The 23332-nt window shown below is 56.1% G+C and overlaps 1 protein-coding gene across 1 annotated transcript in view; it reads right to left on the bottom strand.

Moving 5' to 3' along the window:
- Positions 1–5499: 5499 nt before the first annotated feature.
- GLP1R (glucagon like peptide 1 receptor) overlaps positions 5500–23332 on the bottom strand; it is a 40514-nt gene continuing 22681 nt past the window's right edge. Inside the window, exons 7-13 of the mRNA XM_066240631.1 lie at positions 22537–22696; positions 18484–18544; positions 17632–17701; positions 17436–17524; positions 16971–17109; positions 16121–16162; positions 5500–10810 (exon numbers count right to left, since the gene is read on the bottom strand). Coding sequence (XP_066096728.1) covers positions 10643–10810; positions 16121–16162; positions 16971–17109; positions 17436–17524; positions 17632–17701; positions 18484–18544; positions 22537–22696 — 729 coding nt within the window. The 3' untranslated portion in view covers positions 5500–10642. The remainder of the gene's footprint in view (positions 10811–16120; positions 16163–16970; positions 17110–17435; positions 17525–17631; positions 17702–18483; positions 18545–22536; positions 22697–23332) is intronic.

The raw sequence follows: 23332 nt of genomic DNA, 5'->3' as shown, positions 1-23332 counted from the left end.
CTAACAAGGTAACATTGATCAATAGGAGTACACAGGTTACAGGTGAACATCTGATAGCATGTGAACTGTTGATGTCATGGGCCTGTCACCCAGAGTCAAATCATTTTCCACCACTGTGTATTTGTTCCTATTTACGTGATTTTTCTTACTTAAGAATGGATGTTCAATTCCACAGAATCTCTTTTAGTGTAGTAGATACTGACTTAGTGTAGTAGATACTGATTCTCTTTGGTCAATTTAATGTAATTAACTATGTTATCGATTCACTCAGACTGGAGGATCCTTTAATCCCTGCAATAAAATTCTTGATTGTAAGGTCCTACTATTTTAATATGCCAATAGATTTGTTTGTTATTATCCTTATTTATATTTTTATAAGGATGAAGTATTTTTCTCAGATTTTGGAAGCTATAAAAGCGTATTTTTAGGTCTTCATTACAGATTGTGTGTTTGTGCTTCTTTCGATAATTTGGAAAACAACGTTCTGTTCCAAAGTTATTTGTTAAACTTTAAATTATTTTATCCTTTATTATTTTAGACAGTGAATAACTTGTGAAAAAAAAATGAATGTGATAAGTTTGTATTTCCCCTTCTCCCTGCTTCTCTCTATTCCTCGATACTCAATTCTATTGACTGATTGACTTATCGATTTTACATTTTTACATTTAATTACAACCTGTTACTTGATTTAATAGCCTTAAATTATATACTTTTACTTGTGACTCTGAAAGGTCAGGAAGTCACCCGGCCGACACTGCTCTATACTTCCTGTTCCTCTTCCTTTCCTTGTTTATTCTGTCATCACTCTGTCGGTAAGGTTTATAGCGTGCGCATTCTGTTTTTTAATCATAATTTCTGTTTGTTTTCATCTTAGTCATACCTATGATTGATTTTTTTAACTTAATGATAAACTGAATATATTCTCATGTGATTCTTCTACAATATTGATTTTGATAGCCACATAATATTTCTATGTTGATCGATGTACCATTATTTACTTAGCCAACTCCCTATTATTAAACATTTAAGTTCTATCCAGTGTTCACTCGCGTGAAGAGTACAAACCAGGCTAGCCTCTGAAATTTAAAACTATATTCCTAACTCTCAGAAAAGAGGCCAATTCTCATCAGGAGAGTGGTCTCAAACTTTAGTGATATTTGCATCTCTCCCGAGGATCTGCTTAAAACTCAGGAAGTCTGGGGTGGGGCCTAACAGTCCTCGCCTCAATCAAGCCCCCAGGCGGTGCTGATGCTGTGGGTCCTTGGAACCCTTTGAGGGGCAAGGACTCCGAATCCATTCTGTGTCTGTGGAATTGTGCTTGGATGAAAGTAGAGCTGGAAAATACAGCAGTGGTTCTCACTGTGTTTGGGGTCAAACTTTAAAAGATGAGGTTTGTATCAAAGTAATTTGTAGCCAACCATTATGATTTGTGAATGTTCATTTCGCCAGGTTACCCTTACGTTGTGTGAGTCTCCCCACTTGCCTGGGCCTCTGGGGCCTGGGTCTAGGAGGGGCACCTAGTGGATGTGCACATGGCTGTCACACGGGTTAGAAGACTGAGAACCTGGAGACCAGCAAATAAAGCCAAGGCCGGTAGCAGGATTTGAACGATGTTAAGAGCTTGAGGGTGCTTTTCCTTGTCAAGTGACATCTAATTGGTCGGTCCCCACGGGGCTCCATACATTCACTTTCCTAGGAATTTTGAAGGTTTTGAAGCTTTCTAGAAGGCAAAACATATGGTGGTAAAATAGCGGTCTCCTTAAGCCAAAAAATGTACATAAATGGCTATGGGTTGTTGAAACACGGATTTAATAAGTAATGTAACCGTGGCCTTACGATGGAGCTATTAAGAGTTGTGTCATTATATTCCCAAGCCCTGAACTGTGTTTCTAATCCACCTTAGTATCCTGTAAACAGTATTTACTACACTGCTCACAGAAATTAGGGGATCAGGGACTGTGATACCCCAGCACTCTCAGCCTTTTTTTGTATAGAGCATTTCCACCAAGGAAATAAAAGTTGGTTTTGCATCTCATTTGCAGCATCGAACAACTTCCTTTGACTTGTCATTTGCTTTTCTGATGTTCTTGTGTAATTAAAAAAAAAAATCAAATGCTTTTTTTTTTTATCGCTTCATATTCATTTTGAAATATCCCCTAATTTTTATGAGCCGTATATTTCTAATCCTGACTCTTTTCCCCTGGGGATATGGAAAGCTAAAAAAGAAAAAAAAATTGCTTGACAATGCCTCCAGGTGTTACCCACCTACTCCAGCCCCGAGCAATCCATCTCCCAGCAAGGGATGCTCAGGGTTTGTAATTCACAGCTATTGATTTTGTTCCTAGAGGCTGTAAAACAGATCAATCCTGAGGTCGGCTGGTCCTGCATGAGGAGGAGCCATAGCAATTCATTCTCACACCGGTGCCCTGCTATTAGTGTGTGTGTGTGTGTGTCAGGGGGTGTTAATTGTTGGATTTACTCTAGGCTGTGAGTCTTTTTCTCTTCCTAAAATCATTTGGTTAGTTAAAAATGACCCTTTGTACCAAAGAGAAGAATATCGCATTTTGGGATTAGGGGACTCTGCAGGGAAATCGCTCAGATTGATGGAAGAAAGAGCCAATGGCGCTGACTGGTCGCAGGCTCCGCCCCCCTTACCTCCCTCTGGCTGGCCCCTCGTGATTCTCATTCTTCTTTCCACCTCTGCGTGTCTCTCCTCTCTTATCACGTGGCTCTTTTTCACAGTCTGCTGTTTTCCTTTATTTACTCGTCTCCCGTTCTGGCCTCTTCATCATCAATATACACCTACTCACCCCACCTTTGGGGACACTTAACTGCTAAGGCGTCTTCGTCCCAGTACCGGGTCTAGTTTCTCATCTTCTCCAGCTGTCTGGCTACATCTGTGATCCATTCCGGTTTGTACTGCTTGGTTCTCCCCGCCACGATTTCTGATAAAGGAGACCCCGTGACTCTTGGTCTTTCTCTTTATCATGGGGAGGGGGAGGGAAGGAGGGAGGAGAGAGTGAAAAGGACAGATGTAAAAGGAGAGAGTGAAAGACAGTGATCTGCACGTGCTTCTGGCATTGGCTTTTGAGAGAATAGTGAGAGAAGATTTGGGGAGGGAGGTGACCCCCCCCCTTGGGGATGCCGACACAGGTGGCATGTGAGTGAGTGAGACTCTTCACAAATCCTAGGGGGGGACTCAGTTGTCCCCAGGGGCGTGGGGATGGGGTCAACAGCTCTGAGTTTCCGCTTGCTCCTGCCGAGTGTGTGTGGGGGGGGCATCAACACGCAAATGCTGCTTCGTATTGCACATGAGCACGGGTGAGTCTGGAGACCAAGAATACTTGTCACCCCTTGGCTGGGCCTCCGCAGAGCAGGACAGCTCCTCTCGCCCTTTCCTGTTTCCAGTTAAGCGCTTATTAAACCAGAGTGCACCCTCTTTTCCCGAGGTTGCTTCTACCTGACTCACAGGGTCCTACAGATGTGGTGGTTATTATAGTTGAGCCTTGAACAACGTGGGACTTAGGAGGATTGACACCCCCAACCCTGTCAAAACCCATGTATAATTTTTATTTATTTGTTTGTTTATTTATTTATTTATTTATTTTCTGTATTTTTCTGAAGCCGGAAACGGGGAGAGACAGTCAGACTCCCGCATGCGCCCGACCGGGATCCACCTGGCACGCCCACCAGGGGGCGACGCTCTGCCCACCAGGGGGCGATGCTCTGCCCCTCCAGGGCGTCGCTCTGTCGCCTGGGGCAGAGGCTGAGGAGCCATCCCCAGCGCCCCGGCCATCTTTGCTCCAGTGGAGCCTTGGCTGTGGGAGGGGAAGAGAGAGACAGAGAGGAAGGAGAGGGGGAAGGGTGGAGAAGCAGATGGGCGCTTCTCCTGTGTGCCCTGGCCGGGCATCGAACCCGGGACTTCTGCACGCCAGGCGGACACTCTACTACTGAGCCAACCAGCCAGGGCCCCATGTATAATTTTTGACTCCCCAACACCTTAATTATAGTCATCCCTCTGTGTCTGCAGAAAATTGGTTCCAGCACTGGTGCGGCTATCAGAACCCGTGAACGCTCAAGTCCCTGATATAAAATGGTGTAGAACAACACATACAATTGGACCTCCGCACCTGTGGATTCCCAACTAGGATCGAAAACACTGTTTTGGATTCATGGTTGGTTGACTTCACAGATGGACTAGAAATCCAGGGATAGAGAGGACTGACTCTATGTTTTTAAGAATCCAAGTGTACGTGGACCCACACAGTCCAAACCTATGTTTTACAAGGGTCAACTGTGTTGGGTTGCGCAGGTGTTTTCCTGGGAATGGGGATGGGGGTGGGGATGGTAGAAACAGCTCCGGGCTCCATCCAGCTTGTTCCTGCTGAGGGTCCAAGTCAAGAAGCCAAAAGGTGACAATATCAACAGGGGAGGGAGTGACGTCAAAAGCAAGGTTGGTGCAGATCTGCCAAAATGCAGCCCTTCTGTCTGCAGAAATCAGGAGTTGGCTATATTTGTAGTTGACTCCTCTCAGAGTAAGACTTTTTCTGTGTATGAGGGACAATTACCATAGCTTAAGAAAGGTGTGTTTAAGGAGACCTTCAGATAAATACATTGATCGTCTAACACAGGGGTCAGGAACCTATGGCTCACGGGCCAGATGTGGCTCTTTTGATGGCTGCATCTGGCTCGCAGACAAATCTTTAATAAAAAAAATAATGTTAAAAATATAAAACGTTCTCACGTATTACAATCCATTCATTTCCTACCGCTCATGTTCATGGTTGCGGGTTGCTGGAGCCAATCACAGCTGTCCTCTGGGACAGCACCAAATTTTTACTGGATAATGCATAACGTACATGGGTCGTTGTATGGCTCTCACGGAATTACATTTTAAAATATGTGGCATTCATGGCTCTCTCAGCCAAAAAGGTTCCCGACCCCTGGTCTAACAGGTGACTGGAAATGGTGGTGGAATTAGGGGGAACCTGCTCTTCTATAAGAGTGAATTGCAAATCCAGAGAGCAAAGATTTCAAGTGGGGAATGTATGTTTTCCTGAAGGCGACTCTCTCACCAGCAGACCCCCTCCATTCATATCCTGCGGCTGCTTTGCAAACATGGCTGGTGCTTTCACAGCATTTATATATTTATTATTATTATTATTTTTAAAAACCATGGATTTAATGGACTAGTTCACTTAGACAGGAACATCAAATGAATGAGTGGAATTAAAACACATCCATTTGGCTGTCCTTCTTTGTCTAAGCCACTCGACCACCCAACTTCTCTCATTAAGTGACACTGCAGTCCCTGTGAGAAGTCTGCAATGGGTAAACGAGCCCCTGGTAAGTGCTCTGGAGATGCAATCACGAGGGGAGTAATGAGCAAGAGGTCTCTGGCTGGGGCCAGAAAAGGCAGCTTTTGTGTTTTCCCACTGCACCGTGAGTCACCGAGGCTGGCCCTGCAGAATACCTCCCCGCCCGAGAGCAAGCAGGAAGCAAAAGTAACGACAGGCTTTTATTTGACGTACAAGGCAAATGAAGAAAGAGCCTGAGCCCCATTCATATTTGTACAAGGAATTATATATGCCCTGCACATTTGCTACCTAGAGATGCAGGTCATATTTCACATGAATTTCTACACTAAGAAAACGGCATGAAAATTATCTTGTTTAAACATTCATGAGGAGCAAACAACCTCCCGAAAAGCACTGAAGACAGAAATTTAGCTTTGTCCCTCCAGCAAGCTTTGGCTCTTCCCTCTCCGTGCATTTCTCCATACAGCCCCCTCCAAACCAAGGGGATGTTGAGGTTTAGCTGCTTGGAGGCTGTGATTGTTTTGTGTGGGAGGAGCTTAGAAGAACTGCAGGTTTGGAAGAAGAGTGGGAGCCGTTTGGCAAGACCCAGTCCTGTCTGTCTGGGACCACTCGGGCCCCATCCTGACTGCTCCACTGGCTCCCGGGCAAAGAAGCCAGCTTGTGCTCTGCTCCAGACTTGGCGGGGAGCTCTCATCTCCCCACATCCAAACACTCTGACTTGTTTGTCTTCCCCGGGATTGCTCTGACATCAGTGATAATTAGTCCTGCTAGATTGTCCGGGTTGCCTAATTACGGAGAGATTTGACAGGCCCCTTCAGAAAGACGGCAGGACCCCAGTGTAAGTTAAGATCCACGCCAGCGGAGGCGACGCTCCTCGCTGCGCCCGTGTGCGGTGCGCCGCGCGTCACTGTCAGCCCTGGCAGCACCACCCTCTCAGCTGCGCCCCTAAATTGGTCACAGCTGAGAGAAGGGCATTCGCAGCCTGGCTAGCAGGGGGGTGTGTGGGGAAGCTCGCTGTGGGGATAGGGAGTGAGGAGGAGGGTGGAGAGGAGGCTGGATGCATCCGAGGAAAATGAGTGACTGATGGACGAGGCCCTGGAAACAGGCTAACGTGGCCAAACGTGGGGAGTGGGGGAGAAAACGGTCCCCTCTGACAGACTCGGATCTAGGCCAAGCCCAAGAGACTTGGGGGAGTAAATGGGAAAACAATTCTTCTTATCTGCTTCCTGCCAATCTGTATCCATTGACAGAGCAGAAGTAATTACAGATACTGTGGACACACTGCCGCATTAAGGAAAGAGTTTCAAATTATACTGCTTCACAACGCTCCTGACATCGGCCTCCTCACGGGCACTCCTGACATCGGGCCTCCTGGCGGGGCTGGGGAGCTGGGCGAGCCCAGCAGGTTACACTGTAGCGATACAGTGCTGTTTTTGTAAAAGTTTCTCATACTGGGGCATTTTGTTTCCCAAGAAAACTTGCTGGGTGGGTGGGGGGTGATACTGATTTGGTTTCTGCTGAATATTTAGAATGTCACCTAGTCATCTTAGCAGGGTAAGCTGACATATTTGGAGGGTTTTCATAGAGTTTGCCTCATAGGAGCCAAAAGCAGGGTCAGCGCTGCAGATTAGAATCAATTCAGTGGAGGGAAAATAAACCTTCGGAACGGCTCTCGCCTCCCCGGAGCACGTAGCAGGCATTAGCAGTAATGGGAGCCCTGTCTGCGCATGGAGAGGACACATCTACCGCTCCGGCTCCCACTCCTCGCCGGGCAGTGTGGTCCCACGACCTTCACAGTGGGTGGGAAGATTCTGGATTCATCATCACCTCACTTGATGCTGCTATGCCCAGGACAAAAGACACACACACAGACACACACACACACGAGTGTTCTTTCCTTGTGGAAGAATGAGCCAGGAGGGGACGGGGACGGAAGCTGCTGAGACGCGGCCCACACTGAGCCGGTGACCAAGCCCTTGCAGGCAGGGACGGGGCCGACTCTTGTTCGCCATCTTTGCTCTCAGCTGACGCTGCCCAGTCTGCGAGTCTTCTCCGACCTCAGGGGGGCGCTACAGGAACAAAAGGGAGGCTCAGGACCTCCCCTCAGATTCTTCCAGTCCAATCTGGGCGTGGAACAAGCACAGGTGCCTCAGGAAAACAGGAAGCCAAGCTGTTCGCGGAGCTCTGGGTTTGCTACGTGAAGCGGCTTGCAGGCTCTCTCTGTGCACACGCATGCTCTTAGGCATTTCATGTCTTAATTCTAAAACGAGGATGAATGAAGTGCTGGAGTACAGATAGTAAAGCACACTCGGCCCCTCCTCCCAGTAGAATAAATCATCGAGGAGATGGTGCTGTCACCAAACATTTCCTGTGGTTTGCTCTTGAACAGAAAGGCCAGGTGACACCGCTGAATTTTACTTACAGCACCTCGTGTGGCTATTTATACTTTGCACCTCTCCATCCCAGGGGCCCCGCTGATTCGAGCGGCAGGAGTTGGCGTGGGTCCAGGTGACTTTGGCCGGGTCTCCTGGGCAAGCCTCCTTCCTCACTTTTGTAGATCAGGGCCGGAGGGATCTCTCCAAGATCTTTCCTTGCTCAGAGGGATCTCCGAGAACTCCACTGGTGTGGTCTTCGGCAAGAATTGCATTGAGTCCATCGAAAATCATGCCCACAATCGGTAAAGTCCCTTTTAAAGGGAAAGAGACTTTGCCACGCGTGGCTTGTTTCAGGTCTGTGATTTAGCTTCATGGAAGATTGAAACGGCAAGGACAAGTTGATAGGATTTAAGCCCCTAAGAAGTTCAAGGGAGCTAGCCAGAGTGCTGAACTCAGACCCGGAGGGCTGCCCTGCTCACGCCGCCCACAGCCTGCCACTCAGCCATCACACCCCAGGGCAGAGGCAGACTGGCGTCCTCAGCGAGCTCCAAACCTGGGGCCTCAGGTGTGTAACCAGCGGGCGGGGCTTCGGAGCAGATGGCATCGGACCGTCCCCAGAGCTGTCAGAGCTGTTTTTCACTTAGGAGAGTTTGGGAAATAGCTTTGGAAGGAGTTCACTGCAGTTCAGATGAATACAAATAGTGTGGGTCTTGGAGCTAAGAAAATATTTCCTACAGTTTAGTATCTGGTACTTATCCAAGAAGGAAAAAAAATCCCTCCGTGCTAAAAGGCTTGGGGCTTAGGGGTTTGATGAGCCTTCTGAAATCAGCAACCACCAGTACCCGCTGGGAAAAGAATCCTACTTGCAGTTTAAGCCAAACAACCCGAGCTTCCCAGGTGCCTCCTTAACGAAAGATGGTCTCCCCACAACTCCTCCCCTCAACAATTTACTTCTCACAGGTACAATCACTGTATCTCTTCAGGTGTTGCTGTGCAGTGTATTAAGTCTCAGAGCTTCATCTCTCCAAATTCAGAACGCTTGTGCCCGCGCTGCACCCCACATCAACCCACCAGCGCTCGTCTCCCCCACCCCACTCCACAGAGAACGCCCCGAGTGGCGCCAGTCGGGACGTCCGCCCTGATTCCGGGGCAGCAGGAACATCCCTGCTCCCTGGCCGTGGAGGAGGCGAGATCTGCCCAGTTCTCTCCTGTGGCCTGAGGGCCAACTTCCCTATTAACACAGACACAGCATTTCACTGAAGCTGGAGTGGAAGAAACTTCCTGCTTGATGTGTTTTATGTCCCATTATGGTTCTCCCCGCACATCACACATCTCTCCGAGGGGCACCAGAGGATGTGCCTGGTGCCAGGTTTGGGGGGAGGGTCCCCCACCACTTAAAAAGGAGAAGGAGGGAGAGATAGACTCATCAAGGAATTCATCTGAAGCCTCTGCCTCCGCACTCCCAGGAGGCTGGGACTCCCAAAGTTCTCTCCTTCTCTGGAAACTTCTGTGGCATCCGTGCACCTCCTCACCAGCTTCCCCGGGTTGGCTGGTAGATCCCCCCCTTTCCTGGGAGTCTACAGTGCTGCCGTGTGTCTGCGCTCTCATCCCGGCTGGGGCAGGACTGACAGGTGTCTGCTGGTCACGATGAATGGGATGAGATGGGAGGCAGGGCGAACGTTAATTAGCTCTAGGCATGCAGGAGTCCTGCCAACGGCTCCACCCCACCCCACCCCTCACAACATCACCACCACCACAAGGATTCAGTTCTTGTTTTCACCAGGCGGGGGCTCAGAATGGCACGTTGGCACATACAGACTATTCACAGCCGCGGAGGAAAAGGCACGAAGTCTAGAGAGCTCTCAAGCGGGGAGACTGCGGAGGGAAGAAACGCAGAGCAGGGGAAGCCTGTCTCCATGGTAACAGTGGGGTTTGGCAGTTGTCCCACAAGAGTCTCTTCTTGGCCACATTTCCTAAAGTGAGAGGAGGCACCCAGACTCCCATGCAAGATACAGAATCCGGTGGGATATAAAAAGTACGTCCGTGGTGCGGTGCAGGCACTCTGCCCCGGCCCTCTGGGTCCCGGACAGCGGCGGGCAGTCGGAGCCCTCAGTGTGGGCATCGCTGATGTCCCTCAGAGAGCCCCGGAGGGTCCTTGAGCATCTCTAGAATGAGACTTGGAGCTCACAGCCAGGGCCGGGACTTCTCGGCAGTGAGCCTGCCTGGTCCCCCGGGCATGGCCGGGGCAGGCACCAGAGCAACTCCCAGGAGGCCCAGGGAGAAGCGGGCAGCAGCGAAGAAAACCCTCGGGCACCTTCTCAACATCATGCACAGCCATTTCTAGAAATAGCTGCTGGCCGTGGCCCACACAACCCTCCCCAGAGAGAAGCTGGGTGACGAGATGAGGGGACAGGTTGAGGGAAACGAGAGACCCGGACACGTGAGCCACGCCCCCGAATGAGGAGGCCGAGGGGGGTGGTGACCCCAGCCCGAGGCAAGCGGGGTCAGCTCCCCGGATCCAAGCTCAGCGTCTGGCTGCGGTGACGCCCGCCTCCTTCAGAATCACCTCCTCTGACAGGCCACCATCCCACTAATAAGCCATTGACCTTGGGTGTGAGTCTGGGGCTGATTTGCTGCTCTGTCTGGGGGAACCCCAGGGGCCTGTGGCTTAACGGGAAGAAATCCTCATTTCAGCAGCAATAGCTTTTCCTCTCTTCCCGCCACAGTGATCAGATTAGCAGGCTGCTTCTCCGCAGAGGAAACGAGTCCGGGCCCCGGGAGGCACTGCCCATTTGCCTGTCTGATGGGTCGGGGGGAGGGGAGGCAGGGCTGTCTGCGTGCATGTGTCCGGCCCTCCCGGGAGGGTCTGCCCCGCCCGGCTGGCCCCCCGGCCCGCCTGCAGCCGGGAGACCGCGTGCGCAGTGCGGGCGGGAGGGTGACGCCGGAGGCTTAGCTGCAGGAGGCCTGGCAGGTGGCCGCGTACACGCTGCTGCCCACCACGGCCCCGCTGCTCAGGCTGCTGCTGGGACACTGGAGGGGCTTCATGCTGCTGTCCCTCTGCATGTGCAGGCGCGCCAGCCGCCAGCGCTCCCAGCTCTTCCGAAACTCCATCTGGACCTTCCGTGGGAAGAGGAGGGGAAACAACAGGCATCATGCACACAGACTGCCCACAGAACAGCCCCGTGATTGCATTAGTAGGGAAGGGAAAAAATCCGCTACATTACATTAAGAGACACGAGTCAAGGCCTTCGGGCGCCTAAATTAATATCCCGATAAAATCATTTATTGTCGTCTCCGATTTTCCGCCTCTCCTCGGGAGAGAGATGGGCTCGACGGTTTAACCGGTCTCCGCCATCTCTAAACTCCGTGACTCAGCTAAGCACCCTTTACAATCCATCACAGCGTTGGGCTTGATGGTTTAACCGGTCTCCCCCATCTCTAAACTCTGTGACTCAGCTAAGCACTCTTTACAATCCATCGCAGCGTTGCTGAACGGGAGGAGGACAGGGGAGAGAGAGAGGCAGGGAGACGGAGACGAGGGGAGAGAGCGGAAAAGGAAAAGAAGAGTCCGACTGCAGAGCACGCACTACAGTTTCCGCGCGGATGATGGCGAAGAGGGACGTTGTCCCCTGCCTCTCGGTGCCCACACCAGACTCTGCTAAACTCCCCAGGGGCTTCGCAGGAGGAAGGAGGAAGAGATGAAATGAGGCTGAGGCTGGGTGGCAGCAGGGATGAGGAGGCTGGGGACAAGGGGCTTCTCACCCTGTATTTAAACTAAACCCATCCAGGGACTAGTCCCAATCCACAGTGGGCGGCCCAGGTGAGCTCTGTCACCTGAACTCCCGGCTGTGCTGGGCTCAGGCCTCCCACCAGGAAAAGCCTTCTCAAGAGGGCTGATGCTTGGAGACCATGTTGTCGGGCGAAGAGATCAGATTCAACCAACACTGCTGAACCCCAGGTCACTTAAGGGCTGTGGTAATGCCACGGTGTTTCAGGTCCCCCCAAGGGGGCTGCTGGCACCTGCACGTCCAGCCCAGGGTGTCTGGAGGGCTCTTCTAGCGACATTCCCATAAGTTTGCTTCCCCAAACTTCTCTGATGTCCCCCAACCCTGCCCCCAGGCCTTCCCACACCGGAGTGTCCAGGACCTGACTCTTCCCTTTCTGGCCCCGGCCACCAGGACAGCCAGCGGCCAGCAGCTGTCGGCAGGCAGCTCACTGACAGTGCCCCCCCTGTCCCTGCACCAACACCCGGCCACCCTCCTGCTGCTGACCCCTCCCGCTCAAGGGCTGCCACCCATTGAGTGAAGCCCACCAAGACGTCTGGTGTGGCCGCGTGCCAGCCCCTAAAAGGACATTCCCCACACTGAGTGCGGCACCGGGCGCCCGTCTCCCAGGACGGGCCCAGTACCCCAGGCCATGGCATGGAGCCTGGCGCGGAGCCCAGCGTGGGCGTGGGAGGGAGGTCGCGTGGATACCACGTGCAGCCTCCCCCTGCAACGCGCCAGCTCCCTGCCCAGCTAAGCGTGTGCGGTGCTTGTGCTGACGGCCAGGGTGGGGACATCTGAGGACAATGGCGGCCTCTGCGTCTGACAGCCTTTAAAGGGGGAGAGAGATGGTAAACTGAGGCACGCCCATGGGAAGCCACCTCGGGGGCTAAAGAGGTTCCCTTGGATACCGGCAGGAAGGCAGACAGGCCTGGGACCTCTCAGAGTGCTGACCCCCGTGTCCCCTCTGTCCCCATCTCCCTCGCACTTCCTGAACCTCAGCGGCAGTTCCTGTCGTTACAAAGCACCGTGCTATGGGCGCCGGCCGCCCGCCCAGCGTCTCCATGCGTTATCTCAGTGACGTTTCTCCGCAGCCCCGGCTAGGATCCCCACTCAGAGGGGAGGGAAGTGAGGTGCGGAGTATTTCAGTATTTCTCCGGGTCTCAGCCAGGACTTGAACCTCGATCTGGGCTGACTCCACAGCAGTCTCCTAACCACCGGCCTCCCGCCCCCCTGACAGGCTGGCCCCCCCTGAACTCAGCCGGGAGCACCGGGAGGGCCAGCATCACGTCCTCATCTCACCCACCCTGCCTGACACAGCGCCCGCCCGCAGACAGAAGGTGCTCGGTAAGTGTCTTCTAAGTGAGCTGAATGGGGGAACTAATCGGACGCCGGGGTCCTCGTGGCTGGGTCATTGCACTGGGGCAAGGACCGGGTCGCCGTGCCAGCGCTGGTCACCCCCTAAGTTCACCCTCAGCCCCTCTGCTCAGGCCCCACGCCAGGCTCGGCCGTTTGGGATGAACTGCTAAAGCTCGTCCCCTCCATGTGCAATTGGGGAAGAGAGTCGAAGTGACTGCCTGGGCGACAGGGCCAGGCAGTGCCGGAACTGGACCAGCCCTCTTGTCCACAGTCAAGAGTGGACACAGTGAGAGGACACGAGTGGCCGCAAGTCCACCCCCCCCCCCCCCGTCCCCCGGGACCCCACCTCGCCCCTCGGCAGAGGGTGCAGGCCTTGGCAGCCATGTCCGGGCCATCTTTTCTCTTGGGGTCACGAGTACTTGGCATTGCCATGGCAACCCTGGGTCTGGAGAACAGCTCTGTGGACAAAGGCCTCAGCCCAGGAGCCGTGCGTGTTTCTGTGGCCCTGTGACAGTGACGGGTCTGTCCCCATGCTCGGAGGAGCCAGCACACAAGGCATCTCCAGGAGGATTTAAAGGTGCATGTCAGCCAAGTGGGCTCTCTGGGCCCCCCAAGCAGAGTCTCCCCGACCCCCACCGCACAAGCCTGGGGGAGCTGAGCGGGGAGGCCAGCTGGGGCTCTGGTCATTCAGGGCCAAGTTCTTGGCCAAGGGCGGAGCCATGACAGGCACCCATCCCTCCTTCTGTGGACAGCTGGGCGGCCTGGGCAGGTGGGCGAGGGAGGCGACCTGGTGACTGGGCTCTGAGGAGTGGACTCAGGGAAGCGAGGGAGCCTGGTGAGACTCCATCGGAGGGGAAGCCGTTGCACGCGCGTGTACAAGTGCGGCGGGTGGGGGAGGGGGGAGGGCGGGGGAGGGTGGGGGAGGGCGGGGGAGGGCTGAGCCTGTGCTGACAGCTCGGCTTTGGGGAAAGGGGAGGGATCAGTGGGAAGCAGGGGCTGGGGCCAGGAAGGTGAGAAAGTGGCAGCAGGGGCCCCCTTCCCTCCACAGGCCTCTGCCCCCCCCTCGGCCCCCTTCCCACACACAGAGACCCGCCACCCAGCCCCTGACCCCCAGAAAATAAAGCAGCAGAGCTGAGGGCCAGGTGGCACACCAGCCCCCTGGCTGAGAACCATTCCTGAAGGGGACGCCACTGTTCTGAGTGCCCTCTACACCCGCCTCCCCTCCTCCCCTGGCCCACCTCACACTGAGTCTGGCCGCCCCCGCCCTTGGAGACCCATTCATGGGTCACCCTGCGCCCGGTGCTGCCCCCCAGCGGCCCTGACCTATTAGTACCACCCACCACACAGCCTGCTAGCTCTACCACCTTTAGCCAGTGAATTGGGGCTACTCGTTTCACTTTGCTGGGCCTTAATTTTCTCATCTGTAAAATGGGGACAATGCCTGCTACACAGGATTAGATTTAATAAAACGCTTGAGCACCAGTGCTCAGAAGATGTTTCCCTCTCCTTTAGAGGTCTGAAGTCTACATGCTGCATTTTGTCTCCATTTCATAGAATGAGGAAACTGAGGTTCAGAGTGGGCGGGTAACTTGCCCAAAGTCACACAGCTCATTCAGTGATGGGCCTGGATCAGAGATCTGACGCCAAAGCCCACACCCGGCATCCTTCCTGCTATATCCCACTGCTTCTTCGAGCCATCGCACGGGTCCCTGAAGCACCGGGCGCCCCGCCCACCACTCCCCCTTGTCCCTCACACCCATAGCAAAAGTAGGAAGGCAGAGTTTTAAGCTTCAGGATCCTGGAGTCAATGACATAGAAGCCACACAGAGTGCTGGGTCTCCAACGAATAGTGTCCCCGGGTCACGAGCTCCAGCCCCTCTGATGCAAATGTTGGCCTGAATGGAGCTATCAGAGTCCTCAGTTTCCCCCAAAACTGTCAGGGAATCTTACACTCTCTTCCCTCCTGGGGGCTGTTCCTCTGGTAGAAACTTCCCCTGGTGGCCCTGTGTGGTCTGTAGGACTATTACTTTTTCTCCTCTGGAAAGAACCGGGGGGTGGGCTGTGGCCTTTGTGATATCCACTTTGATGGCTTGGGGCGCGCCTGCCCCAGCACAAAGCTGGACACCTTGGAGGACTTCCCCCAGCCACCCACAGGCACGGACACATGGACAGCCCTCCTCCCCAGGGGCGGGCTGTCACAGAGGGAGGCTGTGGTCCTGCAGGGTCTGCCGGAGAGCGTGTGGGGTCAGCAAGGATCGCTGCCTTGCCCCCAGCCCCCAGAGCCTCCAGAGGGACTCCTGCCTCCCCCACGGAGGGCCAGGGCTCTGGCCCGCCCACCCAGAGAACAGGTGGCTCTCCTCTTTCAGGCCGAACTCACTTCCCTCCTGGCCCTGCTGCCCGGTCGGGCCAAGCCTGGCATGCTTCTTACCCCGTCTGATCTTCAGCCAGGGTAAAAAAGGGAATCTAGAAACCAGAATTTTAGCAGAGAATTTTTGGGGGGGAAGAGGCTGTGACAAGGAAATGGGATAGTAATCATTAAAGCCTGAAGTCTGTGACTTGGACATGTCTCTTAAAGTGACCTGTGACAGCCACCACCACCCGCTCATGCCGGACCCCTCTAGAGGGCTATGGTTATGGTATGCCCACAAGTAAGTGTGTGTGTGTGTGTGTGTGTGTGAGAGAGAGAGAGAGAGAGAGAGAGAGAGAGAGCCTCACGCACAGGAAACAGAATACACGGACAAGACGCTTCCTCAACTCTAGAGTCTCAACATGGTGAGTAGGGGGTTTGAGCGAAAATGACTGAGGGAGTCTGTAGGAAAGTGGCTGAGAGATTAAACTGCAGCCTTGAGACAAGCCTTTGGTGTGGCCTTCGGAACGCCAAGTCCTGCAGGGGCAGAACGCTGCCCTGGCAAGCACTGCTGTGATTGTTTCTGGGAAGCAGCTGGTCCCCATAGCCATTTTCCTGCACGCCTGGGGGGCATCGGTTGGTCATCTTTCTCTGCACCTGAATCCATCGTAGCCTAATTTGGCCCAGGCTCTGCTAGTTTGCTTTGATGAGCAAAGAGACCAATAAATACGATGAGACTGCAGAGATCTGGGTTCTCAGGTCTAGGGGCTAGGAGTTCCCTGTAACCGTCTTTTCTGTATTCTGCGTCTTGTGTGTGTTTTTTCTTAAGTCCTGCAGTGCCTTCCTCTCGTGCCCGCCCACTGCTGAGCTGGTCTCGGCAGGAGTCCCCACCGTAAAACTCCAGAACGGCCCCCGCAGCAGCCGAGCGGAGCGCCCACGTCCCTCCCCAGGCCTCACCTCGTTGTTGACAAAGCAGTACAGAATGGCCACCATCAGCCCCTGGAAACAAAGGAGTCCCGTCAGCAGAGAGGAGGCGGAGCAAGGCGCCCTGCAGACAGACCCCCGTCTTGGGCTCCTTGGGGTTCCAGCCCCCCACGCCCCTGCTCTGATCGGGCAGCCCCAGAGGCGGGGTGGTGGGCTCCTCCTTTCCCTCCCAGGGAACAGAAGGTAACTCCTCAACTCCCCCACCCCCCGAGGACGCCTGAGCCCAGAAAGGCCGGGGACTGTGGGCCTCTTCCCTTGCACGGCCCACCTGTTCACTCGGGAGACACACGCCCCAGAACTGCCGTCACTGGGTGTGCATGCGTGCGTGTATGTGTGTGCAAGCACGCACATGGGCCCCACATGCTGGTGGCCATCCCGAGGGGCCGGGGCCCGTTTCTCATGTCTCACACCCCCTCTGACGTTCATGCCCCCGCAGCACCGCCCAATGCTAGTGGAGAGGGCCGACTCCTGGCCTCGGAAACCACGTGACTGTGCAGATCTAACACCTTGAGGATTAAACGCACAACGTGTGTAGAGCAGTCGGCAGGGAACACCCCCCTCGTGTGTGCCACCCAAGCAGCTGCAATGCCAGGCGGGGTGCCCACAGCCCCATCCGGGAAGGCTCCTTGTCCAACGTGCTCATACCGAAGGCTGGGCCCTGGGACACCTGGGCACTCCAGCCCAGGCCCTGCTCCAGCCACGCGACACTGGGGCAAGGACCGCCTTCCCCCAGGCCTCGCGCTGCCCGTCTGGCAGGCGCTGGTCTCTGCCCCCACCACACCCTGGGACGTCACAGGGGGGGGGGCCCTGGCCGTGGGGTCACCTGGAAGGAGGTGAAGGACAGCTCCGTGAGAAGCTTGATGAAGCGCAGCGTCCCCCGGGCGTGTTCGTCCATCACGAAAGCAAAGATGACCTCGTGGGTCCCCAGCAGGGGGATGAGCGTCAGCGTGGACTTGGCAAGTCTGGGGGTGCAGTGGAGGTGTGATTCGGGGCCTCTCCCACCGTCTCTCCTCCCCTTTCTGTGCCCTTGATCCCCACCAAGGCCTGGCATCTGGGTCGCAGACACCCTCCCACCCCACGTACCCTGGGACAGGCTGCTTGGAGGGGGGGGTAGAGGTCGAGGCCCTCCCTCCCGGAAGCAGCCCCGGGACAGGGGTGCGGGCAAGGCCAGGGGTCTGTGGCCAGGCCTGGGGTGGGGGGGAAGGTGTGTGGGCTTCCGAGCCCAGCACGGCAGGATCCCCATGTCAGGAAGGAGGGCTGTGGGTGAAGAACAGCTCGGTGACGTCACCTGCACTTGATGTCCGTCTTGCACATCAGGTTGGCCTTCAGTTTGGACACCACAATGCAGATGACTCGCACAAAGATGAGGAAGTTCACCTGCCGGGCAGGCAGGAGGGCGGCTGGAGGCCTCCTCGTGAGGCTCACTCCTCCCGCCCCCGTCCGCCCCCAGCACACCCTGGGGCCACCCCCACATTGCCACTCACCCCGATGGCAAAGAGAATGGGCAGCCGGATAATGAGCCAGTAATTCATGTTCGAGTTCCTGGTCCAGCAGCTGGAGAGGGGAGAGACGCACAGGCGCCCAGGTGGACGCAGCCCCCCGCTCAGAGCACCACGGGGGCCCCAAAACACGCGTGGGCGCACCCAGAGCCATACAAACACTGCCACCCAGAGCTGACAACCCGACAACCAGTCCCCCAGCCCCACACAAAGCCCTCCCAGCCCCCCACCACACACAGTCCTAAATACACAGTCACACACAGGGAGTCACGCACCGCCCTGCATGAACCTGCGGACAAAGCCATTTGTGTACCTAGCACCATACACAAAATAACTAACATTGCACTGGTATTCCAGAGGAACCTGCAGGGGGCGCCGCCCCTCCCCACAGGCCCAGCACCAGAGGAACCTGCAGGGGGCGCCAGCCCTCCCCACAGGCCCAGCACCAGAGGAACCTGCAGGGGGCGCCGCCCCTCCCCACAGGCCCAGCACCAGAGGAACCTGCAGGGGGCGCCAGCCCTCCCCACAGGCCCAGCACCAGAGGAACCTGCAGGGGGCGCCGCCCCTCCCCACAGGCCCAGCACCAGAGGAACCTGCAGGGGGCGCCGCCCCGCCCCACAGGCCCAGCACCAGAGGAACCTGCAGGGGGCGCCACCCCACCCCACAGGCCCGGCACCACCTGTCACACAACCCCAGGAGGTGGATGCGGGAGTAGCGAACTGAGATCGTCAGTTAAGCTCTGGTCCTCAGTTTATCCTCCCAGCAGGTCACAGCCGCGTGCCCCGGGGGCCAAGGGACATCATGGGGCTTCGAGCACAGGGATGTCAGGACACTCACCCCTCGTCCTCGTAGAGGTACTTGACAATGCCCCAGGGGACGACAAACAGCAGGGGCACACCTAAGAGCAGAAAGGGAAAGAGAGGGAGAGGACAAGGGCTGGCAGGCTAGAGCCACGGCCGTGCACGCCCAGAAGCCTCTCCTTCCCCGGCCTGCCCCACCTCCAGCCCTTCTCCTTGCCTGGCCCCCAAGCCACACTTTCTAGAAGGTATGGAATGAGGCTGGTCGGGGTGCAGGAAGAACAGAGGCGGCAGGAACCCCTTCGCACCCCCCCCCCCGGACTCTTCCTTAGAGAGCGGTCCCCATCACATCATGGCCGTGCTCCAGTCCTCACTGTGGGCCCTCCCGCGGGCCAGGCACGCTCTCAGGGTTTGCCCCAGGGTTCTGGCTGAGACGTGAAACCACAGACACCCAGGCAGCAGAGGGACAGGGCCGCGGAGCCGGAGAAGACGCCGGGTGAGGCGGGAACAGGTCAGCTCTCCGCGCCCCTCCCCCACTGCCGCAGCCCACGTGCTGTCTCAGCCAGCGAAGCCCTGCCCGTCGCCTGTGCCCTGTCCACGCGCACCTGCAGGTGGCCCGAAAGAGCCTGGGGCAGAAACACCAGGCTGTCATGGATGCCGGCCGCCCGGCTAGCTCACACTGACCAGCGCAGTGGCCCACACTCAACACCAACTGCAGTAGCAACAGCACTTTCTACTCGGCTGAGGCTTGGCCGGAGTGGTAGCAGCTCCGGGGTGACCCCCAAAGGCCCCCACCTCCTGGTATTCACATCCGGGCACAGCCCGCCTACGTAGGACCAGGGTTGGTGGGTGGGACCAGTGTTGCACAGCAGAAATGTCACTTCTGAGATTAGGTTATAAAACACTGTCTTAAAACATTAGAAAAGGCTTGTCTTGGGCTCTCTCTCAGTGGGTTCACTTGCTCTGGGGACACCAGTGGCCACTGAAATAGCCTACAGAGAGGCCCCGAGGCAAGGAACGGAGGCTGCCCCTTAACCGCCAGCCAGGTCCTAAGCTTCCTGTCCTCGGCCTCATGAGCGAGCTTGGAAGTGGGTTCCCCAACCCCAGTTAAGCCGTGAGATGACAGCTCGGATGCATCTCTGTTACGGACCCTGAGCCGGAGGCCCACTAAGTTGAACCCAGATTTCTGACCACAGACACTGCGAGGTAAGAATTGCTTTAAGCAGCTAAGTTGTGGGATCATCTCTCTGCAGCGATAGGCAACTAACACAACTGGTTTCCGGTTAGAGCCCCGTTCACCTTCAGAGCCTCAGTGCTCAGCGCACCCTGAGAGCTCAGGACAGGTTTGCTGGCTTAAAATCCTCCCGTCCATCCTCACGTGACAGAGGCAGACGGATTGGGCGCTCAGGAGGAGGGTACAGGTGGGACTGGGACGCAGGGCTGCCACCCCACGCCTGTACAGGCCACCCTCAATGGCTTTCTACACGCGCTCCCTCCGTGCCTGTCTCTGTGAGTGCCCGTCTGGAAGCGGGAGACGTGGGTGCCTGAGACAGGGAACAGCGTGCATAGTAAGGTGCGTGGACACAGCTGTGAGTGTGCTGGGTGGTCCGTGTATACGCAGGTGTGGCGTGGGGGGCGGTCTCCCACAGGAGCATGTTGCCAGGGCAGAACGCCCTTCATACCTCTTCCTGCCACCTTCACCCAGATGTGCGACACATGATGTCCACTCAACAGCAGCTCCTGAGCCGCTCATGTGCCCGCAGCTAGCACGCCGGACGGCGCGGACAGAGGCGGAGGGCGCAGAGCCGCTCACGGTTCCCTCAGATAGCTCTCTCCCGGCCAGTTATTTGAATACAGCAGACCTGCCAGCACCCATGATGCTTTAGAACAGGGGTCCCCAAACTTTTTACACAGGGGGCCAGTTCACTGTCCCTCAGACCGTTGGAGGGCTGGACTATAAAAAAAACTATGAACAAATCCCTATGCACACTGCACATATCTTATTTTAAAGTAAAAAAACAAAACGGGAACAAATACAATATTTAAAATAAAGAACAAGTAAATTTAAATCAACAAACTGACCAGTATTTCAATGGGAACTATGCTCCTCTCACTGACCACCAATGAAAGAGGTGCCCCTTCCAGAAGTGCGGCGGGGGCCGGATAAATGGCCTCAGGGGGCCGCATGCGGCCCGCGGGCCGTAGTTTGGGGACCCCTGCTTTAGAAACAGCCTTCACGAGCCCGGACAAGGGACAGGTGCCCGGCCCCGGCCCACAGTGCGCAGCCTGCCACGTGGAAGGTGCTTGGTGAGAATGGAATAAGTGAATGAATGAAAGCTCTCCGGGCAAGGACCTGCCAGCTTCCTGGCCACACACACGTCCGGAAGCCTCCTTCTTGGGCATCCCCGGCCACAGGCCGTCCTCTCCCTCAGAAAGCCCAGTCCAAGACTGGGCAGCCCCTCTGTGTAACCAGGCCCAGGGAACCTTCATTCATCAGCTTCTCCTTAACAAAGTTTTTTGTTTTTTTTTTTTTTCAAAAACACAGGCACAGCTCTGCTGCATGTAAACATCACACACTCCTTGCAGGCTGCGTCTCTCTCTCATTGAGAACATCAACACGACAGGCTGGAGAAAGAAGCTGGAATTCAGTCCCACACACAGAACCAGCTCCAGGAAGTAAGGAGGCCCTTATCTATCAAATCCTCCTGGCCAGCCTCCTCGTGGGGGCTCATGGGGACACCAGCCGCCCACGGACTGTGGCAGCAACTGACATGCCCTTTGAGAACTCCCCCAACTGTGTGGGAGCCCTGACTTTAATTCCTCCGCTCACTCTGGAAGCTACCTGGTGTTTCCCCAGCCTGTCGAGGTGGGCGGGGACTCCTGGCATTGCAACAGAGCACCTGGCTCTCTGTGACTTTCTCTGTCCTGCTGTCTGTGTCCCTCGTCACTCTCTGCATCTCCCCACCTCAGTTCCTCCAGGAAGGATGCTCTGACTGGGGAGGGAGGGCCCTGCAGGTCTCGCCTTTGTGTCCACTACAGATCCTGAGCCCCGAGCCGGGGGAGTGAGGTGGTGGGAAATGAGGGGCTCCCCTCCCTCACTTCCCACTCAGACCTCAGGGCACTGTGTGTCCCCACAATCCTCCACCAACCACCCCCACTCCTCTGCACACGTCACAAGGTCCCTCTGATTGTTCCTGTCCTCAGGTCGCCATGGTGACAGGTGCTACCAGTACTGATGCTATTTCCCAGAATGGACAGCCACTGTCCCCCACCCTGAGGACCGCCTTCCCAGAGCACTCCTCCTCAATGACCCAGCCGACTCCCGCCCCGCGCCCCGGTCAGCGGTCAGCGGAGGGCCCTCCGCGGCCACTGCCTGTCTGACTGGTCTAGCGAGATGAAGAGGCCTCGGGGAGCGGGAAGGCTCACCAGGGAGGGCCGGGCCCTGGGAGAGGAGGGAGGAAGGGCGGGAGCAGGCAGCTGAGTGCAGAGGCCAGGCCGCCGGCCCATCGGCCCCGGGCCCGCACTGCGGAGGCAGGCATGCCCGCTGGCCACCTACCCTCAGTGGGCTTCCGCCAACCCACCCTGCTCTCTTGTGAGCTCCTCCTTTTCATCCTGGGACAGAGTCACTCACAGCCCTCAGCCCCCATCCCGGTGAGTCCCCACCCTGAGACCCAGGATCTCCGTTCGCCGCTGGGCCTGGGCTGCCCAGGACTGACTGGGTGCAGGGCGCCATCCCCAGAGGGTCTCGGGAGCAGGGGTATTGGAGGAGAGTGCAGGACTGCCCACCATGTATGCGGTGAGTCTAGCCAGACAGAGTGGAGGCCTCTGCTTCCATGAAAGGGGGAGGGTCACAGAAAGGCGGGAGGGTCACCGTAGCCCCTGCAGAGCCTTGACGGCCCCATGGGCAGTTCAGTCCTCTGCCCAGGAGGGAGTTACCCAGGGAGCCCTGCCCCTTGGCCCAGCAGTGTGTTCTGAGTACCAGGTTGGCTTCGTGGGGGTAGCCTGAGGCAGCAGTTCCAAGAGGGGTCAACCTCCCCCCGCCCCCCGCCGTGCCACAGGTGGGGGTGGGTGGATGAACGGCGGCGGGCCTTACCCCAGCCGATGCTCAGGTAGAGCCGGAAGATGCGCTGCTCCGAGAAGACCGGCAGGGCCAGCAGCGTGTACAGGTACACGCCCTCCACCAGGAGCCAGTAGTAATTGGCCGCCACACAGTACTGCATGAGCAGGAACACCAGGCGGCAGCCCAGAGAGTCCTAGGGGCAGAGACAGGTCCCGGGGGCCAAGAGCTCTGCCTCCTGCCTCTCCTGCCCTCCAGCCCTGCTGCCCGCCTGCCCGCCCACCCGCCACCGGGGTGAATGTAGGACAAGAGAGCTAACACCTTCTGGCCAGACCTCTTGACCTGCTTCAGCTCATTGAATGCTTGCTATTCTGGGTGAAAGAAACTAATATTATCGCCATTCATGTAAGAAAGCTGAGGCTCAGAGAAGTGAGTTGCCCCAAGCTATGCAGCTGGTAAGTGACGGAGCTGGGATTCAAGTCCCAGGTCTTTCTCCAAAGACCACTGCCCTGCCCTGGCCATTTGGCTCAATGGTACAACATCGGCCTGGCCTGCAGGAGTCCCGGGTTCGATTCCCGGCCAGGGCACACAGGAGAGGCGCCCATCTGCTTCTCCCTTCCTCCCCCCTCCTTTCTCTCTGTCTCTCTCTTCCCCTCCCGCAGCCAAGGCTCCATTGGAGCAAAGTTGGCCCGGGCACTGAGGATGGCTCTATGGCCTCTGCCTCAGGCGCTAGAACAGCTCTGGTTGCAACAGAGCAGCACCCCAGATGAGCAGAGCATCGCCCCCTGGTGGGCATGCTGGGTGGACCCTGGTCAGGCGCATGCGGGAGTCT

Source organism: Saccopteryx bilineata, chromosome 1 (assembly GCF_036850765.1).
Source record: "Saccopteryx bilineata isolate mSacBil1 chromosome 1, mSacBil1_pri_phased_curated, whole genome shotgun sequence".
Lineage (NCBI taxonomy): Eukaryota > Metazoa > Chordata > Mammalia > Chiroptera > Emballonuridae > Saccopteryx > Saccopteryx bilineata.
The sequence above is the reverse complement of the archived record's forward strand: the minus strand, read 5'-3'. Positions and strand labels throughout refer to the sequence as shown.